The 12,021-nt window shown below is 46.7% G+C and overlaps 1 protein-coding gene across 17 annotated transcripts in view; it reads left to right on the top strand.

Annotated features, from left to right (window-relative positions):
- The window catches only part of LOC106580920 (histone-lysine N-methyltransferase MECOM), a 186,286-nt gene extending 176,820 nt beyond the window's left edge, over window positions 1–9,466 (top strand). For all 17 annotated transcript variants that reach the window (XM_045703670.1, XM_045703668.1, XM_045703667.1 and 14 more), the window contains 6 exons: window positions 400–477; window positions 2,514–2,683; window positions 4,158–4,302; window positions 6,405–6,647; window positions 6,910–7,084; window positions 7,293–9,466. In XM_045703670.1, coding sequence (XP_045559626.1) covers window positions 400–477; window positions 2,514–2,683; window positions 4,158–4,302; window positions 6,405–6,647; window positions 6,910–7,084; window positions 7,293–7,427 — 946 coding nt within the window. In that variant the 3' untranslated portion in view covers window positions 7,428–9,466. The remainder of the gene's footprint in view (window positions 1–399; window positions 478–2,513; window positions 2,684–4,157; window positions 4,303–6,404; window positions 6,648–6,909; window positions 7,085–7,292) is intronic.
- The last annotated feature ends 2,555 nt before the right edge of the window (window positions 9,467–12,021 follow it).

Raw genomic sequence — 12,021 nt, 5'->3', positions numbered from 1 at the left:
CGTTTTTCTGTGTGTGTGGACACACCCACTCTCTGCACCTCCCCACTGCTACGTTATACACATAAGCTTACTCACACACATTCCATTAGCTTCAAGTGCTGATTGTGGGAGTGAAATTAATATTCAAATAGCTAGTTGTTAGTGGAATTATGCAACCATAAGACGATGCATAAATTATGTTGCACTCAAGCAGGTTTTATCAGTTAATTGATAGAGATATAGTAACAGGTATTCTTTTGAATCTATTTTGATTTATAGTGAAAAGGTGTTTTTCCTATTGTGAGTTTTGTGTTGTTAAAGCTGCATGTTCTACGATATGTCGCATACATTTGAGTACATTTTCTGCTGGTAATTTGAATCTAAAATGTATGGTGACATGAGGTGTTCTCTACCCCACAGATACTGCGGTAAACTATTCCCACGGTCTGCCAACCTGACCCGTCACCTAAGGACACACACGGGAGAGCAACCGTACAGGTAAGACACACACACACACACACACACACACACACACACACACACACACACACACACACACACACACACACACACACACACACACACACACACACACACACACACACACACACACACACACACACACACACACCATGTGCTAAACATACCCAGCCCTAAAGAAGGCTCAGCCGTAGGATGAGGGATGTGGGAAAAGGGAGTGTGATCATGCCGTGCTGAACGGATGATGTCCCTCTAACACTCCTCTAACGTCAGTTCGTCTCACCCCGCGAGCGCAGACAATACTCAACGAAGACAGGACAGCTTTTTCATCACAGTATATGTAATCTGTTAATGTCTGTCAGATAGACTACACACATTTTCACACAGACACACAAAGACTCATAAAAAGAACACAAAAGCACACAATCATAAACACATACACACACTTTCTCAGAGAACATGATCAGGCACACACCGAGTCCACCCAGACAGCCATCGTTCATTTATCAGACCCAGTCTGCTGCTACACGAATGTTTTCCCAGAGAATTCCTGTCCATAGTTATGGGCAGCATTCTTGTGTGTTTTTCTACACCATTAAAAGCCTGGAACAATTATCATTCTGCTAAATAATTTGCCTGATGAAAAATGGTGGCCAACGTCTGGTTGACAGGAGGGGGGTTTGAACTTGAAGATGGGGGGAGGGTGTGGCAGGGAAAGGGAAGGGGAGGGGAGGGGGGGGGTAAAGAAGGAAGTTTGGTGAAAAATGGGGGTGATGAGGAGCACGAGCAGATGTCCAGAGGTAGCAGCTGGAATAATGACTGTGATGTCGGAGGGGGCGACTCGGAGCACACACACACATGCACACACACACACACACACACACACACAGTACACAATCCAGGGGAGGCCAGTTGACCACAGGGGAGGACATCAGGCCTCTGCGGCAGCCTGATAGATTGAGCCTCTATCCTTTGGCACATCATTAAAGATCTCTGCGGAAGATAACAGGGCGCTCCTGAGGGACGGCCAATTGGGCGAGCTAATTCCAGCTAGAAGAAAAGATGTAATCATCTTGTATAATTTTGCATGGGGGGGGGGGGCTACGCTCAAACAGATGTGGAGGGGGCTATGCTCGAACAGATTTGTTGCATGCCTGTTTTGTGAGAGAAGAATGTGATTTGTATTGTGCTGGCAGGAGATAAGAGACAGAACTGGTTTCACCTTGAACGAGCTCCTCCATCATGTCTGAGAGAGAGAGAGAATGGGGGATGGCGGGGCTGTCCATGAACGCACGTATGTGTTTGTGTGTGTGTGTGTATCATTCCAATAGTGGAGATTGTTAAAGGCCTACTTCAGAGTCAGATGAACTCATGGAAACCATCTGTATGTCTCTGCATCCAGTATGTAGGAGGTTAGAGGTAGTTTCGTGAGCCAATGCTAACTAGTGTTAGCGCAATGACTAGAAAGTCTATGGTATCTACTAGCATGCTAGCAGTTACCATAGACTTCCAGTCATTGCGCTAACACTAGTTAGCAATTGCGCTAACGCCAGTTAGCAACTTCCGTCAAACTGCACACAAAGACATAGAAATGATATCTGGCAGGTAGGAGCGTTGGGCCAGTAACCGAAAGGTTGCTGGGTTGAATCCCCGAGCTGACAAGGTAAAAATCTGTCATTCTGCCCCTGAGCAAGGCAGTTAGCCCACTGTTCCCTGGGCGCCGATGATGTCGATTAAGGCAGCCCCCCCCGCACCTCTCTGATTCAGAGGGGTTGGTTAAATGCGGAAGACACATTTCAGTTGAATGCATTCAGGTGTACAACTGACTAGGTATCCCCTTTTCCCTTTCGAGTTCATCTGACTCTGGGAAGTAGATGAAGGGCTTCATTGTCAAACCCTGAAGTATCCCTTTAAGGCCTATGTCTTTCTTTGCTTGTATTATTTTACTGTATCTACTCCAGCATGTGTGTAGTGTATTTGCATTGTTCCCCATGAGTCCCATCTGTTTTGACCTTTGACCTCTATGAGTGACCCCTACCTTTCTGTCTCCTCAGGTGTAAGTACTGCGACCGCTCGTTCAGCATCTCCTCCAATCTGCAGCGCCACATCCGCAACATCCACAACAAGGAGAAGCCCTTCAAGTGTCACCTGTGTGACCGCTGCTTCGGGCAGCAGACCAACCTGGACCGTCACCTCAAGAAACACGAGAACGGTAACCTCTCAGGTGAGAGAGTGTCTCAGTCAATCAATCAATCAAATTTATTTATAAAGCCCTTGTTACATAAGTAGTTGGTTACAAAGTGCTTTACAGAAAATTAGGAAGTGAACCTGTGTAGTAGTAGTGTACTTATATCCAGTAACTTGCAGGTGCAGGGTGTCATATAAAAATCTTCCCAGCTTGAGAATAGTTCCCAGTCGCTATGATTGTGACGTCATGTTGTAAAATTTCTCACAGTGTGAAAATGTTCCCAGCTCTTTATGTGGATGGCTGAGCTCGTGCTCATGTCTCTCTCTCTTACCCTCGCTCACCCTTGATTTAGCTAGCTGGTCGAGATGGCTTGTTCTCAGAGGTGTGCAGTTTGTGAAGCGAAATACAAAAAATACTATCAAGACAGATATACGTTTTAATGCTACCGCAGTTTTATTGTGGAATGTTTCACATCCTTGCAAACTTTTTGGGGTCCAAGCGTTGCGCAATAAAACTGCGGGAGCATTCAACAGTGTGTGTGTATCTATCTTTCTTGAAATGAACTGGTGACCAACAAAACTGCTGATGATTCAAATCGGATATATTTATATGCTGTGTGAGCACTCACTCACTCAGCCTCAATTGCCTCTGTAAATTCTCCAGCTGTTTAATGTAATTTACTTACGGTTAAAGAAAGCATTTGGGGAAGCTAAGAAATTAGATTAAATGAATCTGTCGTCCGGCTCTGCGACAACACCATACCATTGCGCTCTGAAAGTTCGACGACTCGGCAGCTTTTTTTGCCGGTACAAATCATCGCTGGTTGAGTTTGATAGGGCGCTCTGCGTCGCAGCAACCCCCTGAATCGCATCAGAAATGTGGAGGCAAGCAGGAGACAACTGGCCAGACGCCCATCGTAAAGTTCTGGTTGAGGAGCTAGTCCAGTTGATCAGATACATTCACTTATTAAAGCAAATATTGGCATGGCATTCTCTGGAAACCTAGAGACTCATACGTTTGGTCCCTTCACTGTCTGAGCTCCTAGTAGAGTCAATATAATATTGGTTCACTTAAATATATTCTTACTATACTCTCTACCGGGTACTATATTGGGGATGAGTACTGCCAGGTAAAACAGACTGGAGTACAGGGTTAGGGTCTGCCACATCAATTCAGGAAGTACACAAAAATTCAAATTCTAAATTGAACTGAAATGAAATGGAACAATTGACCTCAACCCCGCAGTAGCTTTACTTCCGGGTAATAAGGCCAGTGTAAGGGTGCTACTCCTACAGGCCTTGGTCCAGCACCAACAGGAGACTCAGTACATACTGGTACACTGGTGCCCCATGCAGGCCAGTGGGGGATTGGTTTCTCGTCAAGTATCTGATTCCAAATAGTTTCTTGTCATCCAAAGGGAGAATACAATGGGGCTGTCACTGTGGTCTTAATTCTATTCTTTTAATTTTAATATTACAACTGACTGATTAGAATTGTTGTCTTTCTGTAGGCACGGCTGCGTCCTCCCCTCGGTCAGAGCTGGACAGCAGCAGCGCCATCCTGGATGACAAAGAGGACTCCTACTTCAACGAAATACGAAACTTTATCGGCAACACAGGCCAGAACCAGCCGTCCCCTGACCATTCTGAGGAAGGGTAAGTCATGTATTTTGTCTGGATGTGTGTGTGAATGTACATGTACTATATGTATGTGTGTGTTAAAAAAAATGCTTTGACAAACAGTACATGCATTCATCATTCATCTTATCCTCTGTAACACACACACACATGCGCACACACACACACATGCACACACACACACACAAATGAGAGGCCTGCTTTTCTGCAGTACATATTCAGTGCTTGAGGCTAAACAGGGAGACGATTATAGACAAACATGGGTGGACACGGCCTCTCTGTGCTGGCCTGCTACGGCATTCTGATGCACTTCAGCCTTTATTCATTTCTGTGTGTGTATGTGTGTGTGTGTGCGTGTGTGTGCAAGCGTGTGTGTATTAATGAACATGTCGCCCAGGGAGGTTCGAAGCAACAAGCAATCATCACTGACGACATCTGGGATAATTACAACATTTGGAAACGTGCAGGAGCTTTTTACAACTGTTGACTTTCGGCCATGCATGTGCACCGGTATCGGCCTTGCGTACAATTATGTCTGATGATTATGCAAATGAATTCTTGTAAAACTATGATCAACTTCAGGATAGCGGTCGGCTACAGGTCGGCGGGTTTATTTTTACGTGCCTTGGGTTTGATCAGGGAGGTAGAGATAGAGATCTCTGACTTTCTTTTGATTGTAAAAAAGGGGTTGCGGATGCAGGCTTTGGAGCGTCAGAGAGATGTGTGAGTGGGGGGGGGTGGAACACGGGGAGGCGGGAGGGGGGGACCTGCAGCCCGTGAGCGACTTGCTCCCACATCTGGAACCAACATGTCCGCCTACAGGAAGAAAGTCGGAGAAGGTGGGGTCAGGGGGTCGGCCCGTGTTTCCTTTCAAAGTGCGGCGCTCCTGACTACTTATGATAGATACTTTATCCCCAGCAAATTACCACGTTTGAAAGCGTAATTAGCGGATCTGTTTTCTTAATCACGGAGGCTCTGGTCTCGGCCGGCGCTGCTGGTCTCGCTATGCAGTGCGTTGCGATGTCGACACGACATGGCAACTACCGCCTTGGCAGTCCTGGCCCTCTCCCAATCCCACCCAGGGGGCGTGTTGCTTTTCAACTCTGTCCAATTCCCGCTATAATCGCCCGTCTGATAAAAGCTAGAGATGGATAGCAGATAATAGATTCTCCCCATTGTGCTAAAATATGCAATTATTCTCCCACTCCTTCTCTTCTCGACTCATTGCAAACTCTGCTTTTCTTCTCCTTCAAATAGATAATTTCCTGGACTCTTCACGGTCCTCTAATCTACGAGGCGATTTTGGCGGGTGTATAACTAGGGTCCGCAGCCAGACTTTGTGTGCTAGCCTCTTCTAGAAAAAGACAAAGTTGGGAGCTGATGAGAGACATCCCAAAGTGTAATTAGTGAATCAGTCTTAATGTGGTTCCAGATGATTTACCAAATGGTGGTTTCCTGAGGCTGCAGAGACAGTGGACAGATTAAACCCCAGTCAGGTTTTGATAGCTGGGCCTTTTCTCTCCGTGGGGACTAGGGAAATGGGCTGCTTGGCAAGGCCCTAATAACTCTCCCACCAAATGGGCCTGTCAGCTAAATATTTTGCCTATTAGATGAATCTGAGATAGTAGGAAAATAAACAACGGGAGAGACCGAGCGGTGCTGTTAAGTGCTGCAGCGATCAGCGAGACGCTCATAGAGCCTGTGCCCAGAGGGGCCCCCGAGACGCGATGACAAACGGGATCCGGCTCTGCCTCTCTCTGCCCCAGCTCAGCTGCCATGGCTCGCTCCGCTCCGCCCTACACTGCTCTACCCACTCGCTCTCTATCCTCTCTCTACTCCAATTGTTCACTCAGGAAGGAGGGATTCTTACAGGGACTGACTGGCCAAAATATACAAGACCACAAGATCACATTTCATTATAAAGTTTTATGTTAGAATGAGTGTGTTAGCCTTGTATCCATAAGTGTATGGTGCATGGCAATGATAGAAGAGTATAATTGGCTTCAGCAAGTACAACATGGCTAAGCGTGAGCGTGTATATTGCTTAAGTAAAGTTTTTGCAGTACTGTGCTAGTGATGTGCTAGGTTTTACTCATGTATTTCCTGGTCTCCGGTCCTAGATTGAACGGTGGTCCTTTCGAGGAGGAAAAGCCCCTGGCGGCCAGCCATGGGTCACGTGACCTGGAGGAGGAGGGGGAGGAGCTTGGCACCGAGGAGGAGGAAGGGGAGCAGAGCAACAACGCTGACGGGAAATCTAGGGACGAAGCTCCCCCCGGCAACCTAGATGGTGACATCCTACAAAACGAAATAGAATTTGACGGACCTAGCGATTTGGAGCTCAACTGCAAGACCTCCCCAAGGAGGTAAGAGTTGTGGGGATTAGCCTCCACCATAAATATCCACTCACGCAGCTATGTAGACTAAAATATATGGACACATACACATATGTACCAAGCTGAGACATTATGACAGTATATTGCCATTCTTTAAACCCCCTGAAGGGATCATTGAATGGAATTGAGTTGAGTTTAGTTAGTTCAATTTAATTTATTTAAATTTTGTTGAGAAATTGAATTGAGTTGAATTGAATGTTGACAGGGATTCGGTTGTCTCCCTCCTCTCCAGGTATGAGGAGGAAGAGGATCAGAGTAGCTACTCTGCGCTGGATCACATCCGTCACTTCTCTGACATGCATAAGATGGAGGACAGTGAGTTCAGTGACGGGGACGGCACCTCCTTCGGCTCCCCCAGCCTGCCTGAGGCTGTCAAACAGCCACTGTACAGGAAATCCAAGTCCCAGGTAAGTGTGTGTTTGTTGTGTGTGTGTGTGCGTGCCTGTTTGTGTGACATGTAACATGATAATGTATGAAAAAGTATAAAAATGTTTGCAATCAAATCACTACTGTAAGGGGGGGTGTATATGTGTGCTCATGCATGTGCGGTGTATTTGTGTGAGTGTGTATGTACACTTTAGGTGTGTATTGGAGTTAACCTGTCCCTCTCCCCAGGCGTACGCCATGATGCTATCTCTGGCCGACAAGGACGCACTCCACCCAGCCAACCACACACCAGCCACCATGTGGCACAGCCTGGCGCGGGCCGCTGCTGAGTCCAGTGCCATCCAGTCCCTCAGCCATGTATGATACCGCGATCCCTAACCCCTGACCCCTAACCCCCCCGACCCCGACCTATCGCACTGAGAGGCCTTGGGGTCCGTTAGCGGGACCCTTGGCCCTTGGCCCGTCACAGACTGCTGAGCAGAACCACGGCCCATCTGACTGCTGAGCAGAATGCCTTACACACGTGCAGGGTCACCGTCCACAGAGAACCGCCCAGCCCAGCCCTCCAAGAGATCCAACAAACATCCCTTCTGTGACCTTAAATTGAGTCAGTATGTTTAATATCAACGACAATGATGATGATAGTGATTATTGACTATGGTGATGAAAATAACAATGGTAAGTAATAATAGCTGTATTTATTCTGTTGAGTTTTTATGTTTTGCACAGCAGCGGCAGCTGGTAGGAGGGATGATGGAGATGGTTTTGTTAGATGTTACATTGCTAGAGCATTTCATGTGTCCACTCAGCTGAGAACAGTCTTCCTCAGTGTAAAGTCAGTTGTATTTAGAGAACCCATTCGGGACCGCGGTCCAACCACGGTTTGATATGTGTACAGAGTACAGACCCTACCTAGCCCCACAAAGCCCTACCTAATCTTACCAGGCCACACCTAAGCATCCCTAGCTCCACCTAGAACCTCATAATCCTACCTAGACCTACCATGTCAAAATACAGATACCTAACCCCACATGGCCACTCCTAGCATACCTGGCCACTCCTAGCCTTCCCAGCACCACAACTTCAGACCTTCTCAGCTGAATTGGAGTATCAGTGAAATATGTTACGAGAATGATTCCCTTTAACCCCTGGATATAAACAGGTGTTTTCCATCAACATGTACTTATATAAATGCTAGGATACTTGGAAGGGTGGGGCTGAGTAACAACTCGGGTCCAAATAAACTTCACCTCTCCAAAAAAGATGGTGCTACAAACGTATTATGACAAGATTGTTGAAAAAGAAAAATTGAAAACAGAGAAAAATCGGACTGGTTTTACAACCCAAGAAAGAGTTTGCATAGCTGCGTGTGTCTGCACAATCACAGAACTGTACACGAGTGTCTGCAAACTGCGGCTCTGAAGCTGCACTCTGTCCCACCCTGCTGCACTCTCTGTGAAAGGATCTAAATAGTTTGTCATTTTAGTGGAAGTAAAAAAGAAACCACAATCTTTTTTTTTTACTCTGAAAAAGTAGCAAGTGCTGAATTATCATTGTTAAACAGTAAAAAGGGCATCTCTCCTCCTTCCCGAAACCCCAAACTCATCGTAGTCGGCCAACAATACCACTAATTAGCCTAAATGCTAGTTGTTAGCTACCCCCATCCTTGTGTGTCTTTCATTTTTTAGACAATCATGTTTTCTTGTGTTGTTTTTTTAAAAACATTTTTATTGTTATTGATGTTGATGTTATTGCTGTTGTATGTTGAGAATTGTATTTATTTCTTGGCAAACTGTAGTTTGTTTACTGAATAGCACTGCTCTTACCCATAGCAAAGGAGAGATTCCTTGCTGGGGCCTACTCCAGAACTCACTGGGGTTTGTAGATGACGTTTGAGTGCCGGATAGTATTAAACATACCATTCACTCTTTATTCTTCTATTGAAACTGGTTGATGATGAATAGATATTACTTCGGGTTTTTTTGTACGACAATTTATTGATTCAATTGTAAATGGAAAAAACAAACATTATAAAGACATGAACAAATAAAAAGATGCCAGGTATAATTTCTTCATAATCGCATGATTGGTCTTCATAGATCTGTATCTGGCAGTTTTCTACGGTGGTCTGCAAGCTTGTGTGACGTTCAGTCCATGTTAATCCCTTGTGCCAAACCTATAATAAATAACAGATTATATTCATTTATCCTCCCATTTTGAGGGACCAGATTGTTTGTTTTTTATTTGTTTTTTGTCGTTGTTGTTTTTGTTTATAATCCATTTTAAAAAGTAATCAGCAAGTTGAGGTACTTTGTTTTAATGCTTTCTACAATGTAACTGTAATGCAATTGAATTCAATACTGTGGGAGGATCAACTAAGAAATAAAGGACTACAATGTGGATTAAATGTGTGCTCTCACTTTCTCTTCCTCTCTCTGACTCTCTCTCCCTGCCCGCCTCCCTCCCTCCCTCCCTCCCTCCCTCCCTCCCTCCCTCCCTCCCTCTTGTCCAGACAGTGTGTTAAAATAAGAGCTGGGAGTCAGAGAGACACCTGGCCCTTTCTCCTGGCTCTCCCAGGGCCTCCGAGTGCGAGATAACTCTGGTCCCCCCTTTCTTCCCAGGCCATGGCACAGAGAGCGACATAGACAGAGGGAAAGAGAGACTGAGCCAGACACAGAGGGAGAGAAAGAAAGAGAGATTGAGCCAGACACAGAGGGAGAGAAAGAGAGAAAGAGAGGCTGAGGGAGAGAGGGATGGAGGAGCTGAATGTGGTAGTGTTGTGGAAGCGGAGGCAGGAATGTGTCCTCTTTATTTGGGGCCATGTTGTGGGCCATGATGGATGAGGTGGGGAGATGTGATGACCTGGCTCATCGCTCAAATGCTCAATAAGACTTCCCATCCTGCAGGCGTCCCTGTCAGAACCCCCCTTGCCCCTCCTCATCCCTCCCACACCCCCTCTGTCACGGCTCGCATTTGTGGGCGGACATTGTGGCTGAGAAGCCCCACTCACTTCCATTGTCCAGTCCATGAGTGGGGTGTGTGGGGGGTGAGGAGGTTTTTGTGGGGGGGACTGACAGTGGCTATCCCAAGCCCTGACTCTCCAACACATTTACAGTGGCGGCTCTCACCAAGCCTAATGGATGGGATGATTTTTTAAGCGGGCCTCGTCGATCAGCCCCGCCGTTCCGTCAGTCCTCCTCCGCGGGGCGTCCAGCTTTGATTAGGTCACGGCGGGTCAGGCAGCATTGATGAGGTCAGCGTGGGTCGTCCAGCATTGATGAGGTCAGCCTGTGCGAACGGTGCAGGGTCATAATGGAGTGGAGGTGATAATAGCCTAGAGTATAGGAGCCTAGAGCATAAGCTGTATGGACCAGAGGGGACAGTATTTATGTATGGACCATTACTGACCTGCCTCACCACGGGGTAATGACACACCCTGTACTACGCCCTCTGCTGGAGATTATAATAATAACAACTTAAAGACGTGCTCCGGAAGCGACTGGATGTGTCAATGTGTAGTTCATACATTCATAATCTATAAGTAGAATTACTGTCTTGAGCTTCAGCCCCTTGCCATATGAGTCACAGCTAGCAAGATGCACACACAGCAGAGAGAGTGAGAGGGAGAGAGAGAGAGACAGATGAGAGCAATGACGTGTTGCACATATCTGCACAGATATGACGTAGTACAACATTTTTGGGGACCCATTTTGTCTCTTGAGCACTACTTTCAGAACTACTGGCTAAAAAGTATGCAAATCTTAAGGAGAGTCTCTAAGTATTTTCAATCTCATGCTCAAATGCTAAACTAGGATACTTGTCATTGTAAAGAGCACTAGCCAGGCAATTATATCACCAAAGTCGAACCCATAGACCAAAGAGGGGCCATTTCCTATTGAAATAACTCCAAGTTATTAATTGAAAGTAGGGTAGTGTGTATATGAATGTGACTGAAAGTGTGTGGGCAGGGGGTGAAGGGGGCATGAGTCCTGGTTTGGCAGTGTACCCTGTTGGGCTCCTCAGCATTGCTAATTTGATCATTGTGGATTAGCACATGCCAGTGTCGCCCATGCCTCGGCTCACACTTAATCCACATGCTGAGATCTGTTATTACCACCATTATCCAACAGCTCCACATAAAGACCTCTGTGTGTGAGAGTGGGGCTGGCAGTCTCGAAGGGACACTGTGTGTGTGTGTGTGTGTGTGTGTGTGTGTGTGTGTGTGTGTGTGTGTGTGTGTGTGTGTGTGTGTGTGTGTGTGTGTGTGTGTGTGTGTGTGTGTGTGTGTGTGTGTGTGTTTTTACCCAAGCTGGGGGAACACAGAAAAGCAGTGTGGATAAGTTAATGTGATCTGGTTTATTTAATTGCAGTGTGTGTCAGAGAGGCAGGGTTTGTGGTGACCCCGTGGGGTGTTTGTGTGTGTGTGTCAAGTGTATGTGTGTCTGTGGGCGTAGTAGTGCGCTATAGCGGTCCTCTCCTCAGTAGGGCTGGGAGCCAATCAGCTAATGGGGAAGCTGGCAAAGGCTCAGAATCCATCAGGCCTCATTATGGCCTCGCCACCCTCCCTCCTCTCTCTGCTGCCACTGCCACCCGCCCAGTGGGCCCTTGTGTGGCACACTGCCACCCGTTCACTGGAACATACATCACGCCCCAGAGAGAGAGAGAGGCGAGGGGCCGTCGCAGCTGGCTCTTATACTGATTAACTTGGCACCCCTGCTGACTCAGATGCTGGGGGAAACATTGTTGAAGAGGAACGCATGGGGGTGTACAGTACAAGGGGGGTGGAGGGTGAGAGGCGTGGGGGTATGGAAAGGAACATGATTGCTGGCTTTCAGTTGGCATCAAGCGACAGCCAAAAAGGGGGAACTCCAACAAATCATCACACTGAGTTTTTGTCTGGTTTTTCAATAGTTTAATAGTGGCAACGCCCCCAGTGTTTCCCTACATCTCTGGGTAC

The sequence above is a fragment of the Salmo salar genome, chromosome ssa20, assembly GCF_905237065.1.
Source record: "Salmo salar chromosome ssa20, Ssal_v3.1, whole genome shotgun sequence".
NCBI lineage: Eukaryota > Metazoa > Chordata > Actinopteri > Salmoniformes > Salmonidae > Salmo > Salmo salar.
The sequence above is the reverse complement of the archived record's forward strand: the minus strand, read 5'-3'. Positions and strand labels throughout refer to the sequence as shown.